Source organism: Apostichopus japonicus, chromosome 8, assembly GCF_037975245.1.
Source record: "Apostichopus japonicus isolate 1M-3 chromosome 8, ASM3797524v1, whole genome shotgun sequence".
Taxonomy (NCBI): domain Eukaryota; kingdom Metazoa; phylum Echinodermata; class Holothuroidea; order Aspidochirotida; family Stichopodidae; genus Apostichopus; species Apostichopus japonicus.
Window position 1 is genome coordinate 3,193,606 of NC_092568.1, and position 17,190 is coordinate 3,210,795.

At 36.2% G+C, this 17,190-nt stretch overlaps 1 protein-coding gene across 3 annotated transcripts in view; it reads right to left on the bottom strand.

The window, feature by feature from the left end:
• The window catches only part of LOC139970659 (uncharacterized), a 97,162-nt gene that overhangs the window by 60,347 nt on the left and 19,625 nt on the right, over positions 1–17,190 (bottom strand). For 2 of the 3 annotated variants that reach the window (XR_011794183.1, XM_071976534.1), the window contains exon 1: positions 7,382–8,229. Coding sequence is in view for 2 of the 3 variants with exons in the window: in XM_071976534.1 (XP_071832635.1) it covers positions 7,382–7,476 (95 nt within the window). In the remaining variant the exon portion in view is untranslated. Of the gene's footprint in view, positions 1–7,381; positions 8,230–14,619; positions 14,674–17,190 lie in introns of those variants that run through there. The other variant, XM_071976535.1, reaches the window with a different exon arrangement.

Here is a 17,190-nt window from a genome sequence, read left to right on the forward strand (position 1 = left end):
ACTGATTGACAAAGCTCAGTAGGTGCTTGTGGTTATTTGTCTAACACCTTTCATTATCCACCAATTTCCTGACATATTTCTACTTTCATGGACAGAATCATAAGCAAGGTAACAATTTTACATATAACTCCAAAAGAACCTGCTTAGAAAATGAGCAACCAAAAAGTTTTAAGTTTCTGGACATCTCTATAGCACAAACTGGCTTTTGGAAGGAGTAAAATGGATTATACCATAGTTCTCTGCATAAATTTCAAGCATATTGCTTCGAATTTAGGCAGTATTTACAAGTCATATCAAGTTGTTTTCTAGTCAATGGTAGACTGTCATAACTATGTAATTTACATTCTCACCAAACTAAGTTACTTGAGAAATTGATATTTAAGACATCTAAGAGCTGACATTGGGCTAAAACTGTTAACTGGATAGACATGAAGAGTAATCCTGCTTCATCGTATACATATAAATGTGGCCTTGCAAACATTACGACTTCCAGGTCGATTTTTAATAGTTCACATCCAAAAATGTGAAAACTTAGAGAGGTATAGAAAGAGATATTTGCCTCATTTCAAGCTGTTGTTACTCCACTATGTTCGCTATCAAACATATTCATAATTATATCATACCAACAAGCGAGTGACATCTGCTTTGGTTCTGAACATGCTTAAATTTAAAAAAAAAAATTTTGAAACTTGTATGACAGGCACATCCCGGGCAAAGAAATGGAAATTAATGGCAAAAGACTATAACTTTTAGCTCAGTTGGTAGGAATATTTATTTCTATTCCTAAACCTGGAGTCGCTTGTTGTATCCTGTTCCTCCAATTATTTTCTTTGCAGAAACATTTCATTTCATCCATGCATGCATGCCATCCCTTTTACACTACTAGGGTTTACTTTTTAAGTTTGTAATGCTGTTAACAATTTATATAAGAGACCTTAAGTGGTGTCATTTTGTGAGTACAAATTAAGGGGACACTGGCTGGCTCCAGGATTGATTATAACAAAGTTATATCAAAAGAGATATCTTAAGATCAATGAAAAGACTGAGAGAAATATGCTTCCATATTCCATAGAAAAACAATGTTTGTTAAATATAAATAGACAGTGTGTGTAGAGAAGCACATAAATGCACTTCAGGCTAGATATTCATACTTTGTGAAAGGACATGAGTAGTGGAAAAATCTTCAATGCCATACAAAGGGTAGTAGGGTCATTAATTGCTTTGAAGATTTTCCTTGCCAACAGCAGTTGCAACTCTGTTTAATCTTGCTAATCCCAGGGCTATATATGGTGACTTCATTTATTTGTGGCTTTTGCAATTTAGGTTATGAATATGATGGCACAGCATTTATATTTTTGAGGAAAAAATTTAGTTGTCATTATAGATATAAAGCTCCAGAAAGTTCACTGTAGTTCTCTCATATCCCCCTGGATGGAAGAGATTTTCTGTTCCAATTAGATTTTCGAAAGGGTATGAACTCGATGAAGACATAGGACGTAATTTTAAGAAAATGCAGACTTTAATAATAAATAGCAGGCCTCGACAAATATTTTTAAAAGTACTCGCCATTTGGGAGACCGTGACTAAAAAGTCACTCGTCAACGAGTCACTCGCCAAAATGTTGAGCGTAGTGCATTTTCTATTCGCCAAAGATAAAATTCTACTCGCCAATGGCGAGTTGGCAACCGTATTTTTCAAGGCCTGATAGATAATACACTTGACTAAAATATTTGATTTTTGTTTTGTAAAATTTTACATTACAAGTTTTACTCATGTGCTCCTACTTGTGAGTCAGCAATAATTATGATCATTTTAACTTTTAACCCCATGCAAAAGTTCAATGGATTGAGACTGTATGCAGGCCTACAGTACTCTATAATGCTCTGAAAGCACAAGTCTTATATGTGTATTATATGTATGGTTCAGATGTGTATGGTTATATGTGTTTGGTTCTGATGACCAAATACCATTTGAGAGAAGATCTTGTTTATCAATAATCACAGGTCAGTTGAGACACTGAAATGAAACAAAGCAGCATTGAGACCTTGATTCCCATTTTCCAATATATACCAGCATTTAGTACAATATCTTGTAGCATGTAACAAAAGAATCAATATCATTTTAGCACCGTTTGATCTCAAAGCATTGAAGCCCTGTTTACACTTGAGAAATAGCCAATTATGATAGTAGACATAAAAAGCAATATAAGTGTATGGTTTTGTTTCTTTCTTCTTGTTAACAAACCTCACCTTCCTGTTCATTATTCATATTATTCAATAAGCACCGGGGGGGGGGGGGAGGGGGGAGGCTGATACTGAGCATATATGCAAGGTCTAATGTAAACATACATAATTGAGGGCTCCTCTGGAAAGCAGTGCTTCTGCACTAAGCAGGACTACCCTCATTAAAGATGACAATAATATAAAAAAAATAATAATACTACAGAGGTTCAAAAGGTTATTTCCTTGCCCAACACTGAGGTAGGGATCTCATTTAAGATGTAATGAGGTCTTATTTGTGTGATAATTAGGACACCTAGTTAAATATTTCTTTTTCTTCCTGGCCCTTTGCCAGTTAAGACGTCTCTCATGTTGCACATTTACTTTGATTTGTTACATGTCTTGTGATACTTCTACCATGCACTGGAATGAATTATATTTCTGCATGTTATGGTCACTGTTATCACATGCCTCATGGAGAGTTTCTTGCTGTGCAGTCTAAAGGTTCGGGCCAAAAACAAATACTTACTGTCCCTTACCAAAGAACTAAATTGATTGAATTTGATTCCCTCAAGGTTTAGCATCTGTCGTGACACAAATAGACTCACATTCGGTATTTAAACTTACATTCCTTTACTAAGACTGCTTTATCGATCAGAAACTGTGACTTTAATGCCCTTAAACATAGCCTGCTATTCCTCCAAAATATGATGGAATCGGGAAAAAATTGTAATCAATATATACAGTAGCTGTCTGTAGTCTTTTAAGAAGCAACTTATAATCAATTGCACAATAGTTGGTTTTATATATTTAAGCTAACATTTTACAATACCATATACTTTGGCATTAGTGTTAACTTGGAATGGGTATTCTTATTTTCGAATGTTTGGAGCCAAAAAAATGTGATTTAACACAATTATCTCAAGACTAAACTGGTCGAAGACTACACTTTAAGTTTGACTTGAGGCTGCAACTTCCGCTAGAAAAGGACACCCCTCCATTATTTTCATCCTGCAGTGCTATGAAAGAAAAACAGAGGAGCCTGATCGAGCGAACCAAATTTCAGAGTTCTGGGCTTCATCATCACTGAAAAACACTTCAGGAACACTGTCAGTGAATGGATGACCATGTTGCCCAAATAACATGATAAGAACATACACACCTATAACATAATAGGGAGAAACGATGTCTCTCTGACGGACTCTATGTTCCATTCCTGGTAGCCTCTGAACTGGCCTGGCGCTCTTCATTATGAATAACAACAATTCCTTAATTAACTCAGATAATGCAGACCTACAGGGAGAGGTACTTAGCTTGTAGCTTAAAAATGGAATATTATTGCTCTGCTATCTGAATTAAATTGCAAAAACTATAAATATTCTGCTTTAAAATTTAAATGCTTACTGTCAATCAAATTAATGATCCATTGAGGAAACATAATATCATCCATCTTGAACCCTTAACATGTTTCCTTCCAAAAACAATAACGTGTCTTAACTGCATGTGTTGCCCTGCTCTATATACTGTACAGTCCAGACTTGTATGCAAATGCATTATGACCAATTAGTTAAATTATAATATAGATAAAGTCCTGTTAGAAGGGAAAAAAAAAAACTTGTCTTCAACTGGAGAGAAAATTTCAGTAGCAAAATCGGTTGTCATTCCCCAGATGAAATTCAGATGTATACAGCCATATATCATCATCTCTTTTCCTTTTCCAGGCAGCGTTTTCAATTTTGCAAGACTTTACGTTGGTGTTACCCAACACACTACAGTAGATGATGACTGAACTCTGATTCTGACTCTGTCCTAATGTTTGGACTCTTGTTGGATCTAATCTTTCAAAGAATTACATCCTTGGCAATGAGGAATTTGTTACTGCATGGGCATCATAAATAAAGCCTCTTCATTAAAATAACACAAATTTCTCGGAGCTGTACACGTATGAAAGCTTAAATGGTTCTTTAAGAGGCAGGTCAACAATGCTCAGATATGATTCTCTCTCCAAACAACAGTAAAATACAACAAAGAAGAAACCTACTTCATGTTTCTCAAAAGACTTTGATGACTCTTTTATTCCTTTTCTCTATATAATTTCCAACTATCAGAACCTCAGTGGAACACTGGCTATCCCATTACAAGAGCACATCAGTATAATAAAATAGGAGTAAATCCAGTGCCACATATAACACTGGTTATCCATAATACTTTGATAAGGAGACAACAGCTGCTACTAGGCATGTCCACTGTTGGCCTTATCTAGAGCACATACACTACTTACTCCCCAGACTATACTGTTACATGGTAAGTCAATAGTATGTTACATAACAACAGTCCAGGTATGTAGACATACTGGCCCACATACAGTCACTGGTCAAGGTTATTTGACTCACAATACAATAGCACCATGGTACAGCCTCTGTTATTATTACTAGTGGTGGAAGTGGTTTATCTGTGACTGCCATATTGTTGTAATAGAATTGGTTGACATATTCTTCACACCTCAATTCACTGACCAATGATGATATGTCCCAGGTCTATTCAATGCTTGTATTGTGGCTCAGTGTGTTTTGTGACAAACCTCTCTTATTATGGGTGGGTGCAATGGGAATTTTAGTTGTGGAATAAATCTTGGTAATATGAGTTATTCTCACGTTATTACCATACTGCTCTTGATAACACAGTCTGACACTAGGAAGTTAGTTAACTCACTGTAGGCTATTGGTCATCGGTTTTAAAATACCCTGAAGTTTTAGTCTGTTTATTTGGTAAACATTGTTAAAAAATTTCAGAAGTAATTTTCTGCAGTTATTCCAAGACATTGAGGACTGTTTCAAGCAATGTCTCACCTGTAGGAGAAAATATGTATTTTGAAGATGGCAGTAAAACTGTTTTGAATTAATGATTATTACATTAACGTTGAAATTCTAAATCCAGTAAAGGGCAAAATGATTATCTCGTCTCCCTACATGTAATGTATAGGAAGATGAAATATTGTACTTCACACCATATCAGAAATGTGGAGATGTGTGTGATTGTGTGTGATTGAGCAAAAAAGTGTCAAAAACTCTTCCAAGATTTAATTTATACCTGTTTCGCACGATAGGATAAATGTTCTCAGTAGACTACTGTAGATCAAACAATAAAAAACAAACAATATTTTTATCATGTTTTATTTTTTTTTCATTTGCTCTATGTAAACTCTCAATGTTGCCTTTACAGGCTTAACTATAAAGGATGCACTTGGGTTTTTCTCACTTTACAATTTTGTGTGGTATATATGCATCCTCCACTTCCCCCCCCCTCGCCCCCAGCACACATAACACAATTATCAATCAATACGATCCATGATGACATGCTACACTTAAATTGTCAATTAAAATCCCACTTGGAGAAGTAGGTATTCTGTGTGTTGTTGACAACTATATTTCATAACAGCTTCTAATTAATGGAACAGTCTGCCTGAAACAGTCATCTGGCATCAATATGGAAGTTATACACAGATCACAGGGAAGAGTAAATCTTGGTGGCATCATATTCATGATACCAAACACCATGCAGCTTCCCCTCCCACTCTTTATCATTTCCCCTCCTCTTCTCCTTCCCCTATCCCCAAATCCTCAATTTTAAAGGCTTGGCATTGTGACGTTTTTGGTAAGTATTACAATAAATCTAGCCTGTAGACATAGCAACATTTTCACATTAAATTACAGGCCAACTATATAGAGTACTCTACACTCGTACAGAGTCCATGATACAGAAACTGCTATCTCATTAAAAGAATAACAAAGGCAGGGACCAAAGACAATTAATATTATTCAGTAACCTAAAAACTCTCTAATATTCGATTTTTAAGTTAACTGCTTCCTGTTGGACTGCAAACGTTTGCTTTGAAAATTGGCTTCAAAGGCCTCATCACAATACACAGTAAGCCACCATTGATTATGTAATACGCATGAAATTCCATATTGATATTCCTTTAAATAACTCCTTACTTTAAGTACCAGCAAAAGTGCATGATACTTTGCTAAGGACTGGGACATGAAGCTGTGTCAAGCTGCTAGACCTGTAACTCCTTTCTATTGTTTAACTTATATAGCATCACCTTTAACACATGGAGTGTATTGTTATCCATCATCTAACATTGCGGAAAGGTTATAAAGGTTGTCTCTAGAACAAGATGGAATGGGGTACATGTATTAGTTTGAAGTATTTGACACAACAGGTAGGTCTTGGGAGTGGGGAAGTCTGGAACAGACCATCAGGGCAATGGAACAATTTATGCAATCTAGAACGGGGCCCTTCCTGCAGGATATGGTGTCAGAGAGATATTTATGATTACCAATGTCTGCCAATGATGTATTTCTAAAGTCATTTAGGATAATTATCTGAGAGTTCCCTGAAATTCAAGATTGATCAAGTAGATTTCAATCGCTTGAATTCTGAAATACGTTTTATTTTTTTCTTTCCTTCTGCTTTTTGTTTCTTTTTCTAAAGAGCAGAGAACCCTCTTGGCTAGAAAGAGATTAGACTGACTATCCAGGCCTAGTTAGTGGTGATGCCCCAAATAAAACTCAACATTAATGTCAACATAAATGTTAGCTTTCTACCTTAAAAGTATGAAAAGAAAAACAATGAGAAAAATAACAAGTTTCAGATCCATGTGGCACTTTGACATCACAGATCATACAAATCACAGCTCCCAGACATGACATATAAAAATGGTTATCTCCACACTGGAGCAAGAATTTTCCAAGCTGGTTGGGGAGAGTTGGTCTTCACAAATATCCCTTCTTATAAGCTAAAGACGAAAGATGGTTGGATTTGTGTCTCCTTTAAATCCAATGTATAGAAAGCTTCATGTCCCAATCATTCACAAATGTCATAGTTCCTTCTGATGCAATGTCAGTGTACATGTAACTAAATTGACAGATAACAGTATTAAGTTGGAAGGTAAACAAAGTTACCCTTCTGGGGGGACTTCTCGAAGGTCCCCGGCAGGGACTAAAAAAAACTCAATAAATACACTAACATAAATAAGAAATACAGTATACATACTTGCCTTGCATTTTTAGAATTCTGTATGCTACTACTGAAACTATAGTAAAGTATTACTCAAAAGACATCTTTAATAAGGCGAAAGCTAATTGGGAACTACTTACATTGCAGCATAGTAACGGCCAGATCTTTTGGCTCCATCTCTACTCAAAACATTTCCAAACTGTTTCTTAGAGGAAGACAAAAAAACAGCTGGCATTCTGGTTAGATGACTTGTAAAAGCACTCCACTTAGAAGAAATCTCCACAGAATAATATGCCACTACTTAGTAATCCTTGTGTATCTTTCTTTTCCTTGCTTTTAAAGTTTTCTTAAGACGATAAAATATGAATTATATTCAAATATGATCACAACTTCCCTGATCATCAGAGCATTCAGGTTGCAAAACAGTAAAACAAATTGATCCAAAGATGTCTTCCTATTTTTCATCAACAGCTTTGAAAACAGTTTTTTCGAAGTTGTCAAAAGTGATACATGGTGTGCTTTCTTGTTTGACTGCACTGCAACTTTATGATATCACAAACGGCAACAATTGTCTCACATACATTAGAGTTCTACCATGTTAGTAAATGGTTACATTCTCTGCACTGTAATTCCATGTTAACAATTTCCAATGATCCATGGAAATCATTCTTCTTGCAAAAATTGAAAACTGGTGAATAGTTACAGGTTAAAAATGATTTCAAATACATTTTCTATCCATGCAACGTAATGACAATTTCACTGGCTGTGTAGAATATCGAGAGAGCGAAGTAACGCACTGGTTGATTGATCGATACAAACTATAGTAAGGTGATTACACAGATCTGTATAACAAGATTGAAAGTACCATACAATAGCCCTATCATTTTCCTCACAAACTGAAAAATGACAAGCAAATCTTTTTCTTACTAAGACACACTGACTCCCCGGACAGCATGAGCCAAGTTAAATGTCCTTGGTAGTGACTGTGATATTTATAAATGCATTAGAGTTTGATGCCACCTATAAACTTGGCAATTATCCAAAATAAACCGCCACAAACCCTACTTACTTCTTACATTAACCTGGGAATGTTCAGTCAAATGAACCACTTCTTTGCTTGTATCACGGAAGATTACTGTATGTTGCAATAACTGTCTGGAAATCAATCAAAGTGTAGATTCTCCTTTCAAGGTCAAAATGATAAGTAAACAATTTATATATTTTTGGTGTGACTTCTCTGCAAGGAGGAAGAGACACAACAAATACACTCACATAAATTATGCCATACACATACCATGCTAGTGATAAACATCCCACAAATCTGCCCCAAAAAATAAGAAACTAGGATACCAGTGATGAAGAGGCCTATCCCACTTTTGACCTTGGACTCAAATACGATATCAAATGAACTTCACTTCCTGTGCATCCAATAATGCAGTGGTCTTTTGATACCAGATGTTTGATCTAATTCTAAGAATATTTAACAGACTGACTGCATTTGACCTCTTTATGACCTTTCACCTTCAGCCCCTTAGAGGAATTGTCTGGTGGAAGATTTTGATACATTGTCTTTGTAGTTATTACTTTCTAACCATGTAAAAATTGTCCCCATTCGACGTTATCTTATAATAGAAATCTGGTTTTCAAATTCACCAGTTTCTCACCAAAAGTACAGTTTGTTCAAATGCTTCAATATGGTGATTGATGTAGTGCTGGCAAATAGGCAAAACAGGCGACTTGAAGTTAGCACTCCCATTTCCGCAGCAAATACGCTCCACGTGTACATGCACATGTGATTGCCTATTATATAAACTTACATATCGCGAACCTATATAGCCTACTGTACCATGCCCAGTTGGTATACGTACAGCGTTGCACATAATATACTCTCAATCTCAAACCACAGTTCATAAACTGTTCTTCAAAATCGCTGAAATAAATTCACAGATCAAATTTACAGTAAAAGGAAACTTTAAAAGTATTCGGAACACCGAAAAATTAAACTTGGCGGAATCGAAGTCAGAGCAGAATATAGTACCAAGAAGCTTAGGCTTCGCAGAACTGTCCACTTGTAAACGTTAGAGTAGCCTACATGCGAGCATTCTTCGCGTTGGAGCTGGATAGTCTGCGGAGTGTTAGCTCAGTGGTTAACGCTGGTACCTTCCAATCATAAGGTCCCCGGTTCGAGTCACTCCAAGATCAATGTATGTCGTCCAGTTACAGAGTTGTTGACAATTGACAATTCATAATAATGGACGTTAAATATGAATGTAAGAGACTGACTTTGGTCAGCTTGCGGCTTTGATAAGCCGATGAGGCTTCTTCGCGAGTTCCTGCTTGCAGGAGGATCTAAAATACATACATGTTGCAATCTGCATTAGCGTAGATGACGTCACGTTCTGTACTGTTCAAATCATATTGGAAATGTCCATCCTTAACGATTAAAAATTTGTTTCTCTGTCAAACGCAACATTAGCGTTCTCATACTTTGACAACATGTTTAGAAATTATTTATCATTTTTTAAGGTAACTTCTTTGGGCCACCAGATAATCCTTCTAAAAATTTGCATCACAAACTTCTTTTCACCAAAGAATGAACAACAAAGTTTAGTAAATGCCCCCTTCATTACTGTGGACCAAACATATTTTAGTATGTTTAAATACCTAACTACAATATTACACATGTACAAACATTTTAGCGCAACATCACCAATGAAACTGAATCACATAATTAATTATGTGCAAATTATGGCACATACTATAACAGCTGAGACATGCTTGGTCAGACCAAATGACTCCAATACTTTATAATATTCAAAAGCCACTGAAGTCCACCTCCATACAAATCTGTTATGTTGTATATGGGACATTTTTTAACATTGACCTGAAATGACCTAAACTGACACATGACCTTATATTTGAGAACACCATATATTAGAACACATGAATTATTACAATACTCAGAGGCCTCTTTATCACAGGCCTCAAAAATTTGAGCTATTTTACTGGCTAAATACACATGGAGTTGGCCAGTAAACAAACATTGAAGGCAAGTGTGCAGTTTTCCGCCAGTTGACATTATTGAACAAAAACAACTGATGAGCAGGTGAACCATTAGTTAAAACAATGGCATGATTCTGCACTTGACAAGGAGCCTGGGATGACTGCTAAACTATCAGCAAAATACTGTAGGCTGCTCCCATAAGCCTGAAAAGTAACTGATCAATGCATGCTATAATTCAGGATAATGCTGGGGAAAACATGATTTTAGCCATTTCAGTTAAGTTGCATGTACAGTTAACATCTTAGCAAGAGACTAAATTTGTAAACTACTTTTATCTTTTATCAACATTTCATGAATATCCATGAAATATTTAGTACAGGAGAAGAACTTTCTAGTAGACTGTGTGCAGACAGGTCTGCCAGTTGACTGTTTATTACTCACCAGCTTTACCCTCTCAAGAAACAACATTTCCTTTACATCAAGCTCTATGCATGTATGTGCTTGAATCATCAAGCATATCAGTATTAAGAGGCTTTAGTGGATTTCAAACAAATTAGAAAAGATACCAGAAAATGAAGGCCAAATAAGTCCACCAAACTGAATCAGGAATTATGAAATTAGACACAAAATGTTTGGTAATGTAAAAATAAAATTACATTGAAGTCCCCCCCACAACCTCCCCCCTTAATTTGATTCAGTGGTTAATAACGCATATATCAGGAGCAGCTACGTTTTTTTATCCTCAAACATCTCTTAGTGAGATTTTATGTTTACTGCAAATAATACATGGCTTGAAAACTACAAAGTTACCATCTATCATTGCTCTGATATTTGATCCCATTACAGGTAACTGACCCTTTTAGGCTTCGATTTGTCAGAGCTGTTCTACATCATTGCACTATCTTTCTTGGTTATTGTGAACATATTTTCCCTTCTGGAACATTCTCTATACAGGGACATACGCACTGTACTAGGCATGGAAGGAAACATGTTGTTGTAGACATGTTTCTCCTGCTTGGCATTACAGAGAAGTTAAAACTCTTCCCAAATAATTGAGTTAACTAAAGACATCCAAGTTCTTCTTATTGATACGACAGTCAACAAAAAATATGAACATTGTAGCCTAACATATTAACTGTGGCTGTGATGGTGACCTATTCTATACTGCTCAAGAAATCTACACAAAACCTTATACACTATTCATCACTTTGCCAAATTGTATTTCACCATTTCACTTCCTATTTTAATCCCTGGAACTGAAATCGCTGGTACAAACAAACTGACTGAGTGACTGGCTGTTTTGATCATCATCTAGAATCAAAAATCAAGTCTTCATTAAATGCATTGAAGACTTGCCCCAAATCGTGTTTCGCCCTCTGAAAAAAAGTTAACTTTCCATTGCTTGCAAGTGAAGTTTGCTTCTTGTCGCTACAAAATGCAGACAGTAATGAAACGTGATACCTTGTTCTCTTTTATCTGGACCTGAGATGTCCATTGCTGCTATGTACACTGTGTTGTGGGTATTGACCGTAGCTGCATGTATTGACTGTACATTAGTGTCTCATTACCAACGGTAGCAAGCTGTGTGTGTATTTTCTGGATCGATGGTGGTGTCTAACACTTCAGTTATTTCATTCGAAACTAGGTCAGATTACGGGCTTAGACATTTCTTTGTGAGCGTAATCTTCACTCCCTTTAATTGTTATGCTTTTCTCTAATACTTAGTAAGTTTATCATTAAATTTACAGTATGTAACCTGATCATATAATCTGTATAATGTAGGTAGGTATAAAATTAATTTTGAAGTGTTGAGCCTGAATTTATCCTACTCCACACAAGTATGGTAAGTGTAATGTAAGTAAGGTAAGACAATGAAAAATTTAACACAGTTTTCAATATTTACAAAGAACATGCCACTTATTATAAAGACAAACATAACATTTAAATTTATGGATGTTTTATAGCAAATATAAATGAACATACGTAAAAAGTATGTTGAAAAGTCCAAAATTGATTGGATATTTTATACAAGTCACATACTTGTTTGAAAAGAAGACTTTGTAGGATAAACATGAAAACTAAGAAAAAGCAGGAAAATGGAATAATGACCGGTTAAAGGAAAAACAGCTAACCTTACTCACTCTAGCATTCTTTAAAGTTATTAAATTGGCTAGCAGTTGGTATTGTGTTACAAGTACAGGTATCTATCAAATTACAAGCTTAAAACCAGTACTTTTGCAGTGAAGAAAGCCAGAGTTCCTACAGTACCTAACATTGACAGGAGTTTTTGGAATAGGGTTACATATATGTTAGTAATGAAATCATTCAAATTGCTTGAAAGTATGATAAATTCATATTCTATGCGAATTCTCGTTTGATATGTGTCCCTATATATATCTATCAGCTTAGGCCAGTGGTTCTCAAAGTGGTCCCTGCCGCCCCCCTGTGGGTGTTGGGAAGTCTCAGGGGAGGCGCTACAGGGTACACAGGGGGGTTGACACTGATTTGGGGGTCCCTGACGATTATGACACAACACTGCAGCGATTTATGACAAAATAAGGCATCCAGGGGGTCTGGGAACAAAAACAATAACTATTGTTGAGAGAAAATTCATCATCTTGTAGGGAATGTAGGCTATTTTTTAATTCCTATATGCATATCTTCAAACAATCTGATTGCTCGCTTGAGCGGCAGACTATGAACGGTAGGTCGAGGGGAGGGGGTAGGGGGGCATTGGGACAGTTCAAAACGGTCGAAGGGGGCGGTCGTCTAAAAAAGTTTGAGAAGCACTGGCTTAGGCCAGCAAGGGATTGTCTGGTGGTAAGAAAAAGAAACTTACTAGGGGAGAAATTTCCAATGTACGTTGGTACAGTTTGAGAAGAACATAAATTGTATGGCTTGAAACAGAACTGAACTAGTGACCTCAGAATTATAAGTCCAGAGCTGATTGATCACTAGCAACTATTACTTGATGGTAATCCTTAGATATAAACATTTCTTTGCTGGGAGGGAGAGAGGGGGGGGGGGAATTCAGAAGTAATTGTACCTTGCATATCATTTTACCAGGAACCATTACCCAGTTTTACTTCCATATGACAGCAGTGGGGTAAGGATTTGGATTTTTTCTATATAATCAACGAGAGAAAAACTCACTGGACAAATTAAAAATGATTTGTAAAGAGCAAACAAGAACAGGTTTCGGACCAGTGACCTCAAGATAATCCTGTAATCCTGAGGTCAGTGGTTTCATAAATATTTTGGAATTGTTAGCTTTGACTTTCGGAATATCCCATGAAGCAGCTTTGATCTTCCTTATTTGGTAGTAACTCCTCCATTCAATCTGGGACGAATGTGTGGTGATATACTACAACAGCTATTGCAACTATTTAGTACTGTAGTTTGCCATTTTTGCAATAATTTATAGTTGATGCTGAACCAAAGCCCACCACGAAAAACTATGTAGTTGAATACTTCAGGGGCAACAGGTGTAACATTCTACAACCATCTCCATTGGACACCACAGACAACTGGTAAGCAGTGGTGCTTGAGGGAATCTGAAAACTGAACTGAATGAGTCCTTTGCAGCAGTAAATAGTTGCAAGTAGTTAAGATCAAAGAATGTCCATGGGGGAAGTTGTCAACAGTTTAGCACTATAATATTTGAACCATAACATAAGCTTTGACTCTCAACTTTATATATTTATATATATTGTTCGATACAGGTGACAGACACCTACAGTGGAATTACAACCTTCCTTACCGGTTTCAAACCTCTGGACATACAATCAGCGTCCATAGCCTAGTGGTTAGGGTGTCCGCATATAAAGCGGGAGGCCCGGGATCGAATCCCAGTGGGGGCTAGAAGTTTTTGCACTGTTCTGGATATCCAAGTCATTACAATTTCAATTACATATATCTATATGATAACTATTATTTAAAATGCAGGTTATGAACTTGCAATGATAATCAACCATATATGTAAGCAATAATAAATATCAACCAAGTCCACCTATAGATAGTCAAAGGTAGAAGGAGGACAGTAGAACATAAATCTACATATATCGCATACACATATTAAAATACACATACACACATCAAAATATATACATATTAAAATACACATACACATATCAAAATATATACATATTAAAATACACATACACATATTAAAATACACAAATACATATTAAAATACACAAATACATATTAAAATACACATACACATATTAAAATACACATACACATATTAAAATACACATACACATATTAAAATGCACATACACATATTAAAATGCAATGATTGTATATGTATATGATTGTATGCATTCCTTCTGCGTTTAGCTAAAAATTATATATACAATAATATATGCTTACCTTGAATTAACACAATTTGGCCACCCATCACTGCCCCCAGATGTGGTGCGGGACCTTTAAAGAAAAGAAAATCATGGATACTTAGAACTTGGACCAAAAGCCCTTCTTTGATACCACTTCAGATCCTATGTAAAAGTAATGATATACAGTTAGTGTCTTCTGGGGACGGACCACTGAGTACTGAGCTAGGAGTTCCAAGTTTATAAAGTAAATTCCAAAGCAACTAAACGGACAGACCTAAACCACACAATGCTGTAACACCCCATGGATATTGACATAGTTGGCACATGACTACTTTCATTTGACATAAAAGTGCAACTGCTTACAAGAGTTAACACATTCCCATCTGCAAGTAAAAATGACTGGTTCAACTTTTATTATTTGCTTTGGCAAGCCTTTGAACTTTTGTGCATTACTAATTTACTATACCAACATCAGCCTCTCGAGTAAGTTTACAAACAAATTCCAACTGATACTGATACCAGTTAGTGACCTGGCTCCACACAAATTGTGCCCTTTCCCATCTAAGGAACCTGCAAAAATTGACAACTTCTAGCACTGCACCCTCACCGAGTACGCACTTCAGCACAACCAGATTACTTCCTCTTCCTTACTTATCCACCGTTGTAAACTTACACACACCTGCCTGCTCATTGACAAGTGATTGAGATTTCAAATATATGTCATTTTTAGTGGACTTCAGTGACTGATGTTGTTTCCCAGAACATTATGTTCATATCTACCTTACTCTACCATCAGATTGTGGCAAAGTCTGACATCAGTAGCGGCTGACAACTTTAGGCATCTGAACTAGAAAGCGAGCAGGCAGAGTGATTCCTGACGATATTTCACATTTAATGTAACATAACACACAAATGGTTTGATCTCCACAGACACTAAACTTCTGGTCCTCACAAAGGTGAATCAACAAATAACTTTTAACTTTTTAAAACAACATTTACCCTCCTTTGCGATTTGAATAAATTCTGTTTACAAGGTTTTCGCACATTCATCTCTGGTGAACTCAAGTGACTTTTAAACTTCAACCTTTGACCTCTCCAAAAAGAATATTTGGCTTCTTGTAGTCAGTCAGGCCATCTACCTACAACCTACCAATTTCATCCAAACTTTACTTTTGAAGTTATCATCTTTACAACCCTTTCAGACGTCAACCTCTGGTGAACTTAAATGACCTTTGACCTCTGTGACAAACCATGAGGTTCTTGTACTCACTAGTTTTGATCCACATACCTAGCATGGAGCTCATCCAGGGTTTCCTGTTGAACTGATCAAGTTCACAAAGCTTTCAGCTTTGGCCTCTGTTGAACTCAAATGACCTTTGACAGACCTGTCCAGATCATGTTAAAGTTCTTCTGCTCACTAAAGTGGATTTACCTACTGAATATGAAGCTCATGTAAGTTTTGTGTTTGTTGTTTCCTGTCTACATGGTTTAGAGACTTGACGTTAAATGACCTTTGACATCTATCAGATTCTTGTTACTCATCCAAGCTTTGTGAAGTTATTGTTTAGGAAGCTTTCAAACTTGGACCTGTTTTACCTGAAAATTGCACAAGACATTTGGGTTGTTCTACTCACTGAGATGCATCCACATACTATGTAAGAAGTTCAGCAAAGTTTTGCTTTTGAACCTGTATTGTCTTTATAAGGTATTCTGACCTTTGGTGACCTCAAATAACCTTTGACCACTACCAGCAACATTTACAATTATTCTCCTCACTAAGATGCATCCACATACCAAGCAAGTATGAAGTTGAACGACAAAGTACTTTTTGAGCTATATGTGTATTTAGTCTTCACAAACCAAACCATACACAATGAAAACACACACACCATTTACCATCACATAGATTCCTTTTGCCTTCAGCATGGGAAAAAATTCAAGTTCCAAAAATTATTTTATCCAATATCATATTAATTGGTGAGTAGCCTATTTAACTAAATATTTGCATTTCTAACAATTTCATCTCCACAACACTTTGCAGACTTTTAGTCACAGTTTGCAAAGATCATCAAAGTTTGCCTTTTTCTTCATTATCTGACAGCAACCACTGAAATCCATGTTACAGGATTTTAGTATGGAATGCTATTGAAATTTACCACAGGTAACTTCCAAACTCCTCTCCATTATCTTCACCACTAGTAAACCTACTGTAAGTAATAATAAATTATCATTGTACTGCCACCTGTTTGGATTTTCTCCATTCCATCAGGACTGTTCCTCCATCCCCGGGGTAGTTTACCAGGTGACCTAGTAACAAAGTTCTCATGGGACATTGTCTACAAGCACGTTTTTCCTCCAAAAAAAAAAGAATGTCTCTTTCATGGAGTGGATGACTACCAAATCATTGAATTATATGAAATTCATTTATGCACCTTAAGAAATTAATGACAACGGTGCAAGAACTTGAATGTTCCTTAAAGTGAAACATTTCTGCCTTGTCTGGTACACTTTCTAGTACTGACACACAGCTCTGTTCATATGTACAGTATGACCTGAATGTGCTTGAAACGTCATTTAACATTTAGTGGTCCACATGACCAAGTTCACA